The sequence below is a fragment of the Eulemur rufifrons genome, chromosome 30 (genome assembly GCF_041146395.1).
Source record: "Eulemur rufifrons isolate Redbay chromosome 30, OSU_ERuf_1, whole genome shotgun sequence".
NCBI classification, from domain to species: Eukaryota; Metazoa; Chordata; class Mammalia; order Primates; family Lemuridae; genus Eulemur; species Eulemur rufifrons.
In genome coordinates, this window is record NC_091012.1 from 63,400,565 (window position 1) to 63,419,451 (window position 18,887).

The 18,887-nt window shown below is 37.0% G+C and overlaps 1 protein-coding gene across 1 annotated transcript in view; it reads right to left on the minus strand.

Moving 5' to 3' along the window:
- The window catches only part of TBC1D8B (TBC1 domain family member 8B), a 64,868-nt gene that overhangs the window by 25,957 nt on the left and 20,024 nt on the right, over positions 1–18,887 (minus strand). Inside the window, exons 6-10 of the mRNA XM_069463239.1 lie at positions 16,234–16,441; positions 14,735–14,902; positions 4,134–4,283; positions 3,386–3,536; positions 2,602–2,816 (exon numbers count right to left, since the gene is read on the minus strand). Of these exons, the coding sequence (XP_069319340.1) occupies positions 2,602–2,816; positions 3,386–3,536; positions 4,134–4,283; positions 14,735–14,902; positions 16,234–16,441 (892 nt within the window). The remainder of the gene's footprint in view (positions 1–2,601; positions 2,817–3,385; positions 3,537–4,133; positions 4,284–14,734; positions 14,903–16,233; positions 16,442–18,887) is intronic.

The window sequence follows — 18,887 nt, forward strand, 5'->3', positions numbered from 1 at the left end:
AGATAACATCATAGGCTCTCTGAAGGTAAGCTCCTTGGGAAAAGATGCATTACGATTCTTTTGTACCTTTCAGAGACTCTAAAATATGCTAAAAATACTTGCAATTTAAATGGTTCATTCATTTAAATTGTTTTTCTTTTTCTTTTTTTTTTTTTTTTTGAGACAGAGTCTCACTCTGTTGCCCAGGCTAGAGTGAGTGCCGTGGCGTCAGCCCAGCTCACAGCAACCTCAAACTCCTGGGCTCAAGCGATCCTCCTGTCTCAGCCTCCCGAGTAGCTGGGACTACAGGCATGCACCACCATGCCCGGCTAATTTTTTCTATATATATATATATATTTTTTAGCTGTCCATATAATTTCTTTCTATTTTTAGTAGAGATGGGGTCTCGCTCTTGCTCAGGCTGGTCTCGAACTCCTGAGCTCAAACAATCCGCCCACCTCGGCCTCCCAGAGAGCTAGGATTACAGGCGTGAGCCACCGCGCCCGGCCATTTAAATTGTTTTTCAAAAAAATCTCTATTGATAAGTTTCAGTGGATAGATAGTATTGTTATTTAATCATTATGGGTGCTCAACCCATTATAAATGAATGTACGAATCAGAGTGCTATCTATCCACCATAATCCAATCTCCCCTTCTACAATGCTGCACATATGTCTGCTCAGCCACACTACATTTCAGACTTCCTTGTGAATAGGTATATCCACATGACTAAGATCTTCCAATAGAATGTGGCTGAAGTGATGTGTGCTCTTGTCAGGCCTTGCCCATAAAATCTTCCATAATTGTTTCTCCATGCTCTCTCCCTGTTCCTGTGAGTACTAGTGGCAATGAAAACGTACCTTGGAAGCCTTGTTTTGAAGATAACAAAGTCTGCTGTTAGCCTACAGCCTAAGTCTCTGAATAATTTCATGGAGAAGAGCTGTTTACCAACCTGAACACTCACTCTCCTCTGTTTGTTCCTTTAAGAAACAGACTTCTATTGTGTTTCAGCTGTTATCTATTTGTGTTAGCAGTCTAGCCTACCCTACTTAATACACTGTGCTCCTAAATATTTTTTTCCAATGATTCCTCCACTGCTTCACTGCCTACAGAATAAAATTCGAATTCCTGACCTATCCCAATCTACCTTATTGATTTTTTTCTCCAACTACTTTGCTTCATTCACCCTACACTTCTACTAAACTAAACAGAGCACGGTACTATATACATTCTACATTTACTTCTATCTGTGCTGTGTTACACTGATCCCTTTTCCTAGAATTCTCTTATTACTTTTTTTACATAAAATGTTCTCAACTTTTGCTCCCAAAGGTGTTTCTCTGTCAAACATTTTCATTCATTGAAAGAAAACAGCTTATGATGCATCTTTAAGAAAGCATGCTTACATTAAGAAACATGTTATATGGCCGGGCGTGGTGGCTCACGCCTGTAATCCTAGCACTCTGGGAGGCCGAGGCGGGTGGATCGCTCGAGGTCAGGAGTTCGAGACCAGCCTGAGCAAGAGCGAGACCCCGTCTCTACTAAAAATAGAAAGAAATTATATGGACAACTAAAATATATATATACAAAAAATTAGCCGGGCATGGTGGTGCATGCCTGTAGTCCCAGCTACTCGGGAGGCTGAGGCAGTAGGATCGCTTAAGCCCAGGAGTTTGAGGTTGCTGTGAGCTAGGCTGACGCCACGGCACTCCCTCTAGCCCAGGCAACAGAGTGAGACTCCGTCTCAAAAAAAAAAAAAAAAAAAAAGAAACATGTTATAATAAATATTCTCAATGTTTGCTTCTAAAGGGGTTTCTCTGTCAAACACTTCCATTTGTTGAAAGAAAACAGCTTATGATGTATCTTTAAGAAAGCATGCTTACATTTGCCTTTTAAAGCTGGACATATAACTTGTCATAATAAGTACCAATGCAGAAAGAAACATGTAATAACATGGTCTCAACATTTGCTTCCAAAGGTGTTTCTCTGTCAAACACTTACATTCACTGAAAGAAAACAGCTTATGAAGCACCTTTAAGAAAGCATGCCTACATTTGCCTTTTAAAGCTGGATATGTAAACTTGTCATAAGTACCAATGTAGAAAGAAACTCAATATTTGCTAAAAAAATATTTCCTTCATCTTCATATGTCCAAAATTCACCAATTTTTGAAACCTGCAAATGTTACCTCTTCCACGAAGCCTTCTCTAATTCCCCCAGATGAAAATAATTTCTCTTTATTATAATCCTGACAGGACTTATATTTCTCTAAGTTTGTCTCACTTGTCTTTCAGTTTCCCAATGAATATGCTTTAATACCTACTAGTCTCTATACTTTTAAGGTCAGGATCCTTATCTGATACATCTTTATTAAGTACCTAGAATAGTATATTTTACAAGCAGGAATTCAATAAACATTTGTTAAATGAAAAAGAAAAAGAAATTAATGAAATATCGAGTCTCCTAAGTACTCCCACTATCACCCTACTTACATTAATACCATTTGTTATTAACTTCACTCCAACCTCTGTCCTTATCACAATTTCCAAATTAGTACAGTTGAATTGATGTGATTTTATCATTTGGAACATGTGCACAATTGGGCTCATAGTGAAGTCATACCTGACAGTATCCAATTTTGGGATTCCTGTATGCATAAGCAGTAAGTACCCGCCTCAGAGCAGATATACCAGTGTCACTTTGAAAGGCTGGGTGCTCAGGCAGGGAGCGACGCAAATCACGTTCAATTTCTTCAGTAGCCAAGTTGGAGGTCCCTAAGGACTGCTCAACCACTTCCGCATAATAGCCAGGATTAGTAGCCATGTCATTAACAGCACCTGTGAAGATGATGGCATTAACATACAACAGAAGAGGAATATATTAATAATACAGCTACTATTTGCATATATATATATATATATACACACACACACACACACATGAAGAACTGGATTTAATTACCTTGAAATTTATCTTTATGCTCAAGTGATATCTGAGCATAAAAGAAAAGAATAAACTTGGTAATGAAATGGGGGCAAAAAACATATAAAGAAAAGAAAAGAGCTTCACACTAGAATCTATAACATCAAGGTACTAATCTTTTCCAACAGAATAACATTTTCATGAGCTGTTCTCCCCTTCAACTTTCCTTTGACACTAGAGATAGAGATTTTCCCCACATTACACATATCTTGCCTAATAAACTAACCTTCTCAGATACTGGATGCGTGGATATATAGAGAAGTACACATTATTACTTACCTCTCTCTTTGACTAGTCTGAACTCAAGATGAGTAAGACTTTGTCCTAGCCATTTTTGTAATTTTGTGCTGTTAGCTTAGTGTATAACTCCTAGAAAAGGCATAGTTAATGTCTATTAAATGAATAAAGTGAATAAATGTCACACCTGAAAAAAGCATCCAGAGCTCTCCTCTTAAGGTCTCTGGAATCCCTCTTACAACCAGATCTCGAGTCTTTTTGGTCCGAAACATGCTAACACCACGCCCACATTCTGCAAATAGGATGTTCCATGACTGTTCCTTCATCTTTTCTTTCAACTGTAACAGAAAAATCAAAGCAACTAAACCTGGTGAGAAATTAACTTCTTTAAAATAACTTGCCTACCCTCTGTACCCTGAAGCAACATCTATGGAAATCAAGAACATAAAAAATAAAAATCAGTATTCACACAGGGGTGAAACACTGGAACCTTGTCATCACAAAAATCTTTTAAACCCATGTGAGCATAATAGCGTTAATTTACCATTACAATTCTTAGCTTAACTCATATAAAAATGGTAAAAGCATTATTATACTTAGGAGGTAAAGCTTTGAACCATCATTCTCCCCAAATCACCTCTATTTCAGGATAGATTATTAGAAATCCATGCAAATAAAACCCAATGTCAATAAATATGTACAGATATTATGTATCCATAAGAAAACCCAATGTCTAACTTTTACATTTTATCTTCATTCTTGATAATAGTCCTTGTGTGTAGTGGAACTATTAAGTCACACATTGGTACTTGTTGGAAAACCTTTTCAAGTCCCAAAAGAAGAGTTTTCAGTTGTGGAACCTTCTAGTCTACTTCAAGATTTTTATTTTTCATCAATAGTTTCAGTCCATAGATTTAAATATTTTGTTTTCCTACCATTTTAGAATTAAGATTCTCCAAATTCTGAGGGTGAAATACTGTCATTAAGGCTTCGGTGTTCACAGTTTTACTGCATTCTCTCTGACATGTCAAAGATTGCACCTCAAAATTATCAGATGGTCCTATAGAGTCAGAACTAATAGCAGGCTGAAAAAGAAAGAATGTAATTATCCCAAATGCACACTTAAAAGTTTCTACAAGAAAAAAAGTGCTAATGTTTTATCTGTCATTTATAAACCGCAACATGTATACATATCAAATATTAAAGCCATGTCTCAGAGAGACATTGTTTTCCTACCAAAATTAGAGATATCAACAAACTGACTTCTAAAATGGCAAACTCAGAATCTCTATGAACACGTGCCCCAACAAAAACAACAAAATACTGGCAAAACATTCAAAATAAACCATTTCAGAATACTGAGGTTAACCAAAGGCACAGAACAAACTGTAAAGCACCTAGTCAAGAAAAACTAATGAATCTCAGTACGAACAGCAGAGTCTGTGGGGTTTTAACTTGAGGCTATTCCCATCCTACCAACCTCCCTCCCAAGCTCAGAAGTATAATAGCCATGAAAACCAGCAGTATGACAGCCAGTATATCTTTTGGAGCTTCATTAAAATCCCTATCCCCAGAGCATAGTCAATACTTTGACCAAATTAGCAACTTCCTGGGAACGGACCCTGGAAAACTTCATTCCCAGGGTGTCATTATTTGATTTGATTCACAGCTCAACTTGGTGAAAAAAAGCTCTGTTCCCAGGGCATTATAGGAAATAGCAATCTGCTGGTAACATCACAACTGCCTAAAGCTGTGATTTTAGCCTGGGCAAATAAGAGCCCAGCTAAAAATTCAAAACAAAGACCTGAAAAACCAGAAGACCATATGGAACTTTGAAAGGCTCCAACATATTATTGGGAATCTAGAAGTATGCACACAGGTGCAAGGCTGTGAGCATGTCCAGGAAAGAAATGGGAAAGAAGGCCCCAGTCACTCAACTCTGGCTGTCTCTGAAAGAAGGAAATGAAAGCTAAAGCTGATTTGTAAATTGCCTGAAGTTTGAGGTACACCTTCACGCAAAGATTCCCTTGGAAAAAAGATAGAAGACTTAACGGCATAAGGCATTTAAGGAAATCCTCTGAACCATCATTGAATAACCACTAAATTATACTGACTAGGGGTGATCCAAGTAAACCAGCCTTAAAAATAAAAACAAGAACTTAAAAACAAAAGCAACTAACAGAAAATGTCCCTGAAGGGGCCCAGTTGTCAGATTTCATAAACAAAGAACGTAAAATAGCTATTATAAATGTACTACTCAAAGAAGTAAAGGAAACTGTTTAAAAAAATAAAGGACCCAATAAAAAGTGGGCAAAAGATCTAAACAGACACCTCATCAAAGAAGATACAAATGGCAAATAATCACATGAAAGATGGCCAACATGTATCATTAAGTAATTGCAAATTTAAACATTGCACACCTATTAAAATGGCTAAAACCCAAAATATTGACAACACCAAGTGCTCATGAGGATATGGAGCAACAAATCTCATTCACTGCTGATGGGAATGCAAAATGGTACAGCCACTTTGGAAGATGGTTTGGCAGTTTCTTACAAAGCTTAAACATAGTCTTACCATATGATCCCGCCATTGTGCTCCTAGGTATATATACAAATGAGGTGAAAACTTATATGTCCACACAAAAACTTTCACATGAATGTTTATAGCAGCTTTATTCATTAATTGCCAAAAATTGGAAGCAACCAAAGTGTCCTTCACTAGGTGAATGGATAAACACTGTGGTACATCTAGGCAACGGAATATTTTTCAGCAATAAAAAAGAAATGAGCTATCAAACCACAAAAGATATGGAAGAACCTTAAATGCATATTGCTAAGTGAAAGAAGTGACTGCGAAAAGAATACAGATGGTATTACAACTATATAAGAGTCTAGGCTGGGCGCGGTGGCTCACGCCTGTAATCCTAGCACTCTGGGAGGCCGAGGCGGGTGGATCGCTCGAGGTCAGGAGTTCGAGACCAGCCTGAGCAACAGCGAGACCCCGTCTCTACTAAAAATAGAAAGAAATTATATGGACAACTAAAAATCTATATAGAAAAAATTAGCCGGGCATAGTGGCGCATGCCTGTAGTCCCAGCTACTCGGGAGGCTAAGGCAGTAGGATCGCTTAAGCCAAGGAGTCTGAGGTTGCTGTGAGCTACGCTGACGCCACGGCACTCACTCTAGCCTGGGCAACAAAGTGAGACTCTGTCTCAACAACAACAACAACAACAACAACAACAAAAACAGTCTAGAAAAGGCAAAATTATAGATAGTAAAAAGATCAGTGGTTGCCAAGGGTTGGGGGGAGGGATAAACAAGTGGAGGACAGGGGATTTGTAGGGTGGGGAAACTATTCTGAATGATACTATAATGGTGGATATATGATATTATGCATTTGGAAAAACTCATAGAACTGTACATCACAAAGAATGAAACCTAATGTAAACTTTGGACTTTAGTTAATAATAATAATGTATTAATATTACCTCATCAATCATAACAAATGTATCACATCAATGCAAGATGTTAATAACAGAGGAAACTGTGGGCAGAGTAGAGGGTGGGTGGGAGTATATGGGAACTCTCTATATTTTCTGTTTAATTTTTCTATAAACCTAAAACTGCTCTAAAAGTCTGTTAAATAAAGAAAGGAAAGTATGGTAACTACGTCCCATCAAATAGGGAATATTGATAAAGAGATATAAATTACTTTAAAAATAACCAAATAGGAATTCTGGAACTAAAGATGGAGGGCTTGAAGCAGCCTCCACACGCTGCTTTCATGGAGAGGATTGAAAGTGGTGAGTAGATACTCACCTTCAGCATCCTGTCTAAGAGACACTGTTGGGAATCAACAGACAGGCAATAGGAGGCACCCAAGGTGAAGGACAGGGGAGCAGGACAACCCACTCGGTGGGATCAGAGGTATTCTGGAAAGGTGCCCGCATGTGGGGAAGGGACAGAGGAGAGATCCCTGGGGCTCCACACTTTCCCCACAGACATTGCAATCTGAGATGTGGGAGGACCCCTCCACTGCAGCATCCCTCTGGAATGAAACAGAGAACTGCCTAGAGACTGTACAGCGGCATTACTCTAGAGAGAAGGCACAGTAGGGTTCCACTGACTTCCAATCCCTGGATGTTGCAGATGGCACCATTCTGTGGTCACAGCCCCAGAGTATCGCATCTACCTGGGGGCCAGCTCCATTGCTGCCACCTCCCCATTACTGCTGCTGGGCCAGGGAGGAAGTGGGGAGGCCGGGAGCTTTCACACACCCCGTGGGTGGGTGCCACGCACTCCTGCCATCACCAGGGAACCCGAGCAGAGCAAAGCAAGCACCCACAGACCCAGCGCCTGTTGCCACCACCTAAGAAGCCCTAAATATATATGCAGCTACCACAGGAGCTCCCAGATTCATCAACTGAATTCTACTAGATCTAAGAAAAGAAATAAACAGAGACATCATAATACCCGGGAACTTCAACACTCCACTGACAGAACGAGACAGATCATCAAGGCAGAAAATCAACAAAGAAATGCTGGACTTAAATGGGACTCCAGAACAAATGGACCTAACAGACATTTATAGAACACTCTACCCCAAAACTGTAGGATATATTAAATATATTCTTCTCATCAGCACATGGACATTTTCAAGACAGATCATGTTAGGCCACAAAACAAGTCTCAGCAAATTTAGAAAAAACGGAAATCATACCATGTATCTTCTGAGACCACAGTGGAATAAAACCAGAAATCAATTCGAAGAGGAACTCTCAAAACTATACAAATACATGGAAATTAAACAACCTGCTACTGAACAATCCTTGGATCAACGATGAAATCAAGATGGAAATAAAAATTCTTCAAACTGAATGACAAAAGGGACACAAGCTACCAAAATCTCTGGGACATAGAAAAAGCAGTGCTAAGAGGGAAGTTCATTGCCTTGAACAACTACATCAAAAAGACAGAAAGGTCACAAATTAACAACCTAATGTCACACCTTAAGAAACTAGCGAAAGAAGAACGAATGAAACCCAAAGCTAGCAGAAGAACAGAAATGACAAACATCGGAACAGAATTAAATGAAATGGAAACTAAAAAAGCAAAACAAAGGATCAATGAAACAAAAAATAGGTTCTTTGAAAAGATTAAATCGATAGACCAGTAGCTAGATTAACCAAAAATAGAAGAGAAAGGATTCAAATAATTTCAATCAGAAATGAAAAAGGAGACATTACAACTGATGCCACAGATATATAAAATATCATCTGTGACTACTATGAAAACCTCCATGCACACAAACTAGAAAATCTAGAGAAAATGGATACATTTTTGGAAATACACAACCTCCCAAGCTTGAAGAAAGAGAAATCCTGAACAGACCAATAACTAGTAGCAAGATTGAAACAGTAATAAAAACTCTCCCAGCAAAAAGAAGCCCAATACCAGATAGATTCACAGTCGAATTCCACCAGACCTACAAAGAACTAGAACCTATCCTGCTGAAACTGTTTCATAACACTGAGAAGGAGGGAATCCTCCCTAACTCTTTCTACTAAGCCAGGATCACATTGATACCAAAGCCAAGAAAGGATACAACAACAAAAAAGGAAACTATAGACCACTATCCCTCACAGACATAGATGCAAAAATCCTCAACAAAATACAAAATCCATCAGCACATCAAAAAGATAATTCACCATGATCAAGTGAATTTCATTCCAGGCATACAAGGAGTGTTTGACATATGCAAATAAATAAATGTGATTCACCACTTATAAGCAGAATTAAAAACAAAAGCCATATGATCATCTCAATAGATGCAGAAGAAAGCACTTGATAAAATCCATCACCTTTCCATGATAAAAACCCTCAACAAACTAGGAATAGTAGGACCATACCTCAAAGTAATAAAAGTCACATATGACAAACATTCAGCCAACATCATACAGAATGTAGAAAAGTTAAAAGCATTCCTCCTAAGAACTAGAACAAGGATGCCCACCGTCACCACTTCTATTCAACACAGTACTGAAGTCCTAGCCAGAGCAATCAGGCAAGAGAAAGAAATAGGGATCAAGCTGAGAGTCAAATCAAGAACTCAATACCATTTACAATAGCTACAAAGAAAATAAAATACTGAAGAATACACATAATCAAGGAGGTAAAAGATCTCTACAAGGAAAGCCAGGCGCGGTGGCTCATGCCTGTAATCCTAGCACTCTGGGAGGCCAAGGCGGGTGGATCGCTCAAGGTCAGGAGTTCAAGACCAGCCTGAGCAAGAGCAAGACCCCGTCTCTACTAAAAATAGAAATTATATGGACAACTAAAAATATATATAGAAAAAATTAGCCGGGCATGGTGGCGCATGCCTGTAGTCCCAGCTACTCGGGAGGCTGAGGCAGTAGGATCGCTTAAGCCCAGGAGTTTGAGGTTGCTGTGAGCTAGGCTGACACCACGGCACTCACTCTAGCCCAGGCAACAGAGCGAGACTCTGTCTCAAAAAAAAAAAAAAAAAAGATCTCTACAAGGAGAACTACAAAACACTGATGGAAGAAATCACAGATTACACAAATGGAAAAACATCCCATGTTCATGGATTGGAAGAATAAATATTGTTCAAATGTCCATATTATTCAAAGTGATTTACAGATTCAATGGCATTCCCATCAAAATACCAGTGTCCTTTTACACAAATCTAGAAAAAACACTCCTAAACTTCATAAGGAACCACAAAAGAGCCTGAATAGCCAAAGCAATCCTAAGCAAAAAGAAAGGCACTGGAAGCATCACATTATCTGATTTTAAATTATGCCACAAGGCTATAGTAACCAAAACAGCAATGGTACTGGTAAAAAGGTAGACACATAGACAAATGGAACAGAATAGAGAACACAGAAATAAAGCCATATAGCTACAACCAATTGATTTTTGACAAAGCAGGCAAAAACATACATACATTGGGGAAAGGATGCCCTATTCGATAAATGGTGTTGGGAAAATTGGATAGCCATATGCAAAAGAATGAAACTGGATCCCTATCTCTCCCCTTCTTAAAAAAATTAACTCAACATGGATTATAAGACTTCAATGTAAGACCTGAAACCATAAAAATTCTAGAAGAAAACAGGCCGGGCACGGTGGCTCACACTTGTAATCCTAGAACTCTGGGAGTCCGAGGTGGGAAGATCGCTTGAGCTCAGGAGTTCAAGACCAGCCTGAGCAAAAGCGAGACCCTGTCTCTACTAAAAAACAGAAAAAATTAGCTGGGCAACTAAAAAAAATAGAAACAAAAAATTAGCCGGGCATGGTGGCGCATGCCTGTAGTCCCAGCTACTCAGGAGGCTGAGGCAGGAGGATCGCTTGAGCCCAGGACTTTGAGGTTGCTGTGAGCTAGACTGACGCCATGGCACTCACTCTAGCCTGGGTGACAGAGTGAGACTGTCTCAAAAAAAAAAAAAAATTCTAGAAGAAAATATAGGAAAAACCTTTTTGGACATTGGCCTAGGCAAAGAATTTATGACTAAGACCCCAAAAGCAAATACAGCAACAAGAAAATAAACAGAACTTAAACTAAAAAGTTTCTGGACAGCAAAGGAAATGATCAACAGAGTACATAGACAACCTACAGAATAAGAGAAAATATTTGCAAACTATCCATCTGACAAAGGGCTAATACCCAGAATTTACAAAAAAACTCAATCAGCAAGAAAATAACTCCATCAAAAAATGGGCAAAAGATAAGAACAGACTTTTTTCAAAAGAAAATAGACAAATGCCAACATATGAAAATATGCTCAACATCACTAATCATCAGGGAAATGCAAATTAAAACCACAATGAGACATCACTTTACCCTTGTCAGAATGGCCATTATTATTATAAAAAGTCAAACAGCAATAGATGTTGGCATACATGAAGTGAAAAAGGAATACTTATACACTGTTGGTGGGAATGTAAAGTAGTACAACTGCTATGAAAAACTGTAGGGAGATTCCTCAAAGAACTAAAAGTAGACCTACCATTTGATCCGGTAATCCCACTACTACTGGGTATCTATCCAAAGGAAAGGAAGTCATTTTATAAAAAAGATATCTGCACTTGAATGTTTATAGCAGCACAATTCACAGTTGCAAACATATGAAATCAACCTAAGTGCCTATCAACTGATGAGCACTTAGATTAAAAAAAAAAATGTAGGGGCCGGGCACGGTGGCTCTCTCCTGTAATTCTACTACTCTGGGAGGCCAAGGCAGGAGGATCACTTGAGGTCAGGAGTTTGAGACCAGCCTGAGCAAAAGCAAGACCCCATCTCTACTAAAAATAGAAAAAATTAGCCAGGCATGGTGGTGTGCCTGTAGTCCCCGGTACCTGGGAGGCTGAGGCAGGAAGATCACTTGAGCCCAGAAGTTTTGGATTGCTGTGAGGTAGGCTGATGCCATGGCACTCTAAGCTGGGTGACAGAGCCAGGCTCTATCTCAAAAAAAAGAAAAAAAAAAGTGGTATATATAAACCATAGGGTACTACTGAGCCATAAAAAGGAATGAAATGATGTCTTTTGTAGCAACTTGGATGGAACCAGAGACCATTATCCTAAGTGAAATATCTTAGGAATGGAAGAGCAAATATCACATGTTCTCACTTATACATGGGAGCTAAATGAGGGATACATATGGTCATAAAGTGGTGTAATGGACATTGGAAACTAAGAAGGGGGAGAGTGGTGGGGTGAGGGATAAAAATCCACTATCATATACAATGTACATTATTCTGGTTATGAGTACACTAAACGCTCTGACTCCAGTATTATACAATTCATCCATGTAACAAAAAACACTTGCACTCCCTAAATCTATTGAAATAAAAAAAATAAATAAAAGCATCAAGTAACAGATCTGCAGTAGCGCTTTCCATTCCTAGGCCACTTTGGTTAAAACTAAGCTAAAAAGGCCCATTTTTTCTTTCATTTAGTAGTTTTGAAAAATTACCATATCTAGTAATATTTCTTGATTATATGTGTCAATAAAAGTAAAAGATTAATGTGTTTTCCAGGCAGTTGATTAGAATTTTACAAAACCTGTTCACGTACCCAGGTTTTAGTATAACTTAATATACACCTATTTTAAAAATTAAACAGAACTGGTACTCATACATAAGCACAATTACTTTGGGGAGTATTTGTTACTCATATCACATTTTTTTTAATATACTCACAGGAAAAATTTCCTAAAATCCTTCCTGCATTCATATTTAGACTTGTTGATTTACTCTTTGAGATTCAGATTAAAAAGTCTTGTTTTGTGCAAAATTCCCAAGGTTTTTAAAAATTACAAATGCAGTTGTTCTCGTTCAGTATGACAGGTGTAGCTATAAAAGAATATAGCTACAATTTCTGTTATTTAGAAATCAAGTAGAACTAGCTCTTGTTTAAAAAGCTTTCTCTTTACTAATTTTTAAAATGTACTATTTAAAACTAGATATATACAGATAAGAATATCTTATCAATATTCCACATCATTGATAAGATAAAAATCTTAAGTGAAAACAGAACATTATGACAATTTTTAAACAATACATTTCCCCAGCCTGAGCAAGAGTGAGACCCCATCTCTACTAAAAATAAAAACAAATTAGCCAAACAACTAAAAATAGAAAAAAATCAGCCAGGCATGGTGGCGCATGCCTGTAGTCCCAGCTACCAGGGAGGCTGAGGCAGGAGGATCGCTTGAGGCCAGGAGTTTGACGTTGCTGTGAGCTAGGCTGACGCCACGGCACTCTAGCCTGGGCAAGAGACTGAGATTCTGTCTCAAAAAATAAATAAATAAAATAAAAAATATATTTTGGGCTGAGTAGGGTGGCTCATGCCTGTAATCCTAGCACTCTGGGAGGCCGAGGCGGGAGGATCGCTTGAGGTCAGGAGTTTGACACCAGCCTAAGAGTGAGACCCCGTCTCTGCTAAAAAATAGAAAGAAATTATCTAGACAGCTAAAAATATATATAGAAAAAATTAGCCGGGCATGGTGGTGCATGCCTGTAGTACCAGCTATTCGGGAGGCTGAGGCAAGAGGATCGCTTGAGCCCAGGAGTTTGAGGTTGCTGTGAGCTAGGCTGATGCCATAGCACTCTAGCGCAGGCAACAGAGTGAGACATTGCCTCAAAAAAAAAATATATATATATATATATTTCCAAGCAAACCAGTATACTGACTGGTATTTTGTACATATCTTTATTAAAACTGCTAAAAATGGGTAACAGATACCAGAAAACCTTAGAACTCTGACATGTATCTGGAAAGATGGTAAACTCATTTTGAAACAAAATCCTTTCTTACAACTGAGCATACTCAGCTACTAGAGGTACATGCTAGTTCCCCAGGTTTTAGAGAGGCAGATAAAGTAAAAAGGAAGATAAGTAAAGCATTAAAACTAATACGCAGACTGAATTTGAAATGGAATAGGACAAGGAAAAGAGTGATACAAACAAGAACACGGGAGCACTGGGAGAGAAATTAACAAGATCGGTCAGATTTTATTTGGTCCTCACATCAAACTAAGGAATATCCTGGGTACATACTAAAAGAGAATGAGAGATAATAAAGTTGGGGCAAGAAGAATTCTTGATGGGCAATGTGAAAATTCTGTATCTGGAAATGAGATGAAAAAAATTTTTTTAGTTACATGTTTTCATTGTGCTTTTTTATTATCAAAGGGAAAATTGGTCTTATTAATACTGCATTATAATAGACTTAGCATATTATTTTTAGTCTGCTTTGGAGACAGAGGTAAAAGGCTCTATACTCCAAACCAAACAAAATAATATAGCCAGTAAAGCCAACATTGATTTTTTTCTTTGAATTTTTAACTAAAATATAAATGTTAAGTTATAATTTGATAAGTTTTATCTCTTAAAACATGAGGTTCTTGGACACTAAAGAAAATTCATATGAATTCAATTTGTCTACATTTCCATGGAAGACATACTAAACATCAAAATCAGGTTCTTAACTATCCTTTGCCAAGAATATTTGTCCTCTCTAATATTTTGCTAGTAAAAAGATATGCCACTATTTTGCTTTGGGCTAGACTATATTATATAAATAAGGCTGACCTATAAGATATTAAATAAAAGATTCAGACTGGTTCAAAATTGCTCTCTCTCTGCAATAGTAAGAGGATAGTCCTTTTTCAAGCCCTTATTGAATTTTCAAATATAGTTTGACTTGTTAAAAGCCAAGGTATGTGAAAATATAAGGTATGTTTATATGATAAACAGCAAATACAGTAAAAAAAATCAAGTTACAATCTTTTTTTAAAAGTATGAGTTTCTAAAAAAAGGATAAAGTCCGTAATTCTCACTTCTGCTTTATGATGCAACTTAGAAAATATAATCTCTTGGATTCAGTCTTTTTAAAAAATAAACCTAGGTATAAATAGAGAAAGGTACTATGAATTCCTTTTGAAAGGAAAGACAACACTAAACACAAACCTTTTTCTCAGAATGATTTGATTTGATGGCTGTATAATTACCTCTGTGTTAATATCATGATATTGAGTTGAAGCTGCCTCGCACTTGAGCCTGAGTTTTGCCACCAGTTGCTCAAAGTCTTTAACTTCACTGAAGCGAAAAGCTGTTTTTCCTTTGATGCTAACGATGACAGATTTGCCGGAATCATTTGTCTTATCTATGGCTAAGACCTGGGGGGGTGAAAACATATACAAATGAATCGTATTTTCCCTTATTGTTGATACTTTCAGGTAAAATGTGTTTGGCTTACTCTTGTGTGGCTAAAAGTTTTGGTCCATGTTATGACTTATTAAGAAATAGACTTTGTCCGTGTGCGGTGGCTCATGTCTGTAATCCTAGCACTTTGGAAGACTGAGATGGGAGGATCACTTGAGGAGTTACAGACTAGCATGAGCAACATATTGAGATCCCATCTCTATAAAAAATATAAAAAATTAGCCAGGCATAATAGCACCTTCCTGTAGTCCCAGCTACTTGGGAGGCTGAGGCAGGAGGATTGCTTAAGCCCAGGAGTTTGAGGTTTCAGTGAGCAATGATGATGGCCATTGCACACTGCACTCTGATGGCTGAACAACAGAGCAAGACCCTGTCTCAAAAAAAAAAAAAAAAAAAGAAATAGACCTTGTGTACTAGTTGCAACAAAGATACATGTAACTTTAGTGCAGGTTATTTCACTTCTCAAGGAAAAGGTTTAATTAACACATACCCTTTAAAAATGACAATACAAATGTAAGAATTCTGTGATGAATACTGACAATTTATTTCTGACTTACACAAAAGCTATCAATTCTATTTTTTCTGACTGAGTACATCAAATGTGAGAGTCTAAGTTTTTTTTTTTTTTTTTTTGAGACAGAGTCTCACTGTTGCCCAGACTAGAGTGAGTGCCGTGGCGTCAGCCTAGCTCACAGCAACCTCAAACTCCTGAGCTCAAGGGATCCTCCTGTCTCAGCCTCCCGAGTAGCTGGGACTACAGGCATGCGCCACCATGCCCGGCTAATTTTTTCTATATATATTTTTAGCTGTCCATATAATTTCTTTCTATTTTTAGTAGAGATGGGGTCTCGCTCTTGCTCAGGCTGGTCTCGAACTCCTGAGCTCAAACGATCCGCCCACCTCGGCCTCCCAGAGTGCTAGGATTACAGGCGTGAGCCACCACGCCCGGCCTGAGAGTCTAAGTTTTGGTATTCATGTCATAAATGTCTGAATGATAAAGCTTCATTCTGCATCATTTTAAGCCCTCATCTTGTTTTTAAATTTTTAATTTTTAAAAATGTTCACTTTCAGTAATAGCTGTAAGGCTTCACTAAAAGAAACAGAATTTCTCAGAAGCTAGTACTCTTACCGTGAAGAATAATATTGAACTTAAAAAATGATTATTTTAAATTACTAAAGGGATATTGCATGTTGAGTTTTTAATAATTTATAGAATTAAAGGACATTTTACTCTGCGAAAAACATTTTCAAACTAAAAATTGATATGTAACCAAATTTATATTACCTCTCGTAATGGAATGATTACACTACATAGACTGCCATCTTGGCTAGCAAAGCAGATATAGTTTTCTGAGATGCACATTTTTCCATGAGTATTAAAGTGGCTGAATGGTACCCATAAGAAACATTCATGTACTTCTTTCAATGTCTCTTCTTTAGGTAGCCTAAAAAAGGCATTAAATTGCTCACTGTGGGCTCGATTTTCTAGACCTCTGTAGGAAAGAAAAAAAAAAAGGATGAGACCCAAATAATGAATTTTAAAGTATACGCATGCCTATATCAATTAATCTAAATACACTGTAAAACAGACAGATTAAACACTAAATGCGATGTTCTTTGACAAATTCTGAAATAGAAAAAAGCACAATGATTCGTAACAAACTCATTTTGTTTGTTCTTTTTTTATGATTTCATTTTATGAGTAGATTAAAATGCACAAAAGTTAGAGATGATGTAGGTCTTCAAACCATCTGTTAAGGGGTGATTTGCTGGAACACTACTCTTATATTATCATATATTCATAATATGTGAGTATGGCTAAAACCAATCTTGGCAGACAATAATTTTCATATCTGGTTACCAGAAAATCAAGAGAGTTACCCAATATAACAAAATAATGAAAATTTATGGCATCAAAATTTAGAGGGGAAGAATAGTCCATAAAAGAGAATAATAAAAATTGAAATAAAAATTTGAATGTTTAAAAAAATCCAAAGTAGAGGCACGATAAAACAACACTGCTTGCACATTGTTGGGCACAGGATAGGTGTCGATAAATACAGATGACTTGTTAACTGATACATAAATATAGAAATAAAAAGCAAATAAAGCCATTTACTTGCTTTAAATAGTATAATTTTTCTAGAAGCACTAAACACTTGTGCTAAGCAGCAATGCCATCTGGGATAGTAAGTAAATTATTCAAGTTCTAACTCAAATCCAACAAAGTTAAAACTAAATTCATCCTTTCTGCATATACTATTTAAATATGTGGTATTTCATTATGTCTTTCAAAATAATTCTGATAAATATGAACAGAAACCATGACCATGTTAATTTTTACCTCACTTAAAATTGTAATTTGGTGAGTTATTTCGTTATATTTAAAAAGATGAAGTCTATTTATGTGAATGAAAAGATGTCCATGATATATTATTGTAAGGGGGGGAAAAGCAGATTGTAAAACAATATGTGAATATTCAGACACATTTATGTTTTTTGCAAATATTTTAAAATTCATGCATGAAAAAGCCTGGAAAGATATACACAAACTTAACTATCATCATTATACTTCTGTATTGTTTAAATTATAGAAATAATACATATTTGTAAAAACAATAAGCAGAAGCAACAAAGATATTCTATTTTAGAAAAAAGCCATTTGGAGACTAAGTCCCAATAAGTTATTATTCTTTTTCACTTATTAGAAAAAAAGACTTTACATATATACACATATATGATTTTCAATAGGCCCTCTTAAAAATGCACACAGACAAAAATGAATTTACTATACTCATTTAAATAGACTTGGTAATGAATAACTCATTGATAGATGGCCTTTTAGACTGTATTTTTAGGGAAATAAAATAGCTAAAAAGTTTTATCCTTCAGTGATCAATCAAGGAGCAAACTACAAAAACAAATGCCCAACTATAGCATAACACAAATAGGATGCTTAAGCTCTAGAGTTCTATTTATATAAATCATGCATACTGAGACCTAACCTTGGTAATAAAGTATAAAAAATTCACCTGGCTGATCTAATTTCCAGAAAAGCAGGCAGGCTCACAAATAAATCCTTATGTATATGGATTTTAGGAATGGTTTAGGAATAGGTAAGGGGAACAACTATACCCAATTAGGGCTATGTAGTAATCATACAACCTTCCCGGTCACTTGTTCTGATCTATCCATAGGATCTTGGCTTAGGTTCCTCTTACACTTTTCCATATAGTCATCATCCTTGCCAGAAGCTACTTTCACTAGCTATTTCTGGATCCTCTCCTCTCCCCCTCCTTTTTGGCATGTTCATTTCAGTCAACTGTTCTGAGTGTTGAGCAGGATGAAATGGCTCTGGTCAGTTTCAGCAAACCAGATACAGTGGCAAAAAGCTACCAGACAGATACTTCTGAAGTAGGCACTAGTAATGATTAACATTTACCTAGTGTTTTTATTTTACAAAGTGCCTTCATACATGTTTTACTCATTCCTCATAAAGTGTCTTCTGACACAGAAATGACAGATGAGGAAACTGAGGTCCTGAGAGATTATGGCTTGTCTAAGTGTTGCTCTACTTTCATTCTAAAGCCCATGCTCCACTGACTTTACTAACTTGCCTCTTCATAAAAAAATTATGTCAATAAATTATTAAAACAATAAACATGTTTAATAATTTCAGACCTGAAACTATCTAGACTACTCATAGAGAAATTTAGAGTTAGACTAATCTCAGACACAAAAGTCTCTACATTTTTAAAAGCACTCCAGGGCAAGTCCTATCTGAATCTCAAAAAATAATTTTCAAACCTAACTTCTACTATTTCTTAGAGTTAAATTTCATGGAGAGGAAGATACTATTTATGAAATGCATATGAACGAACTCACAAAAAAACACACATATCCATGATCAACTCTGAAGAAAAAGTATCATATAACAGA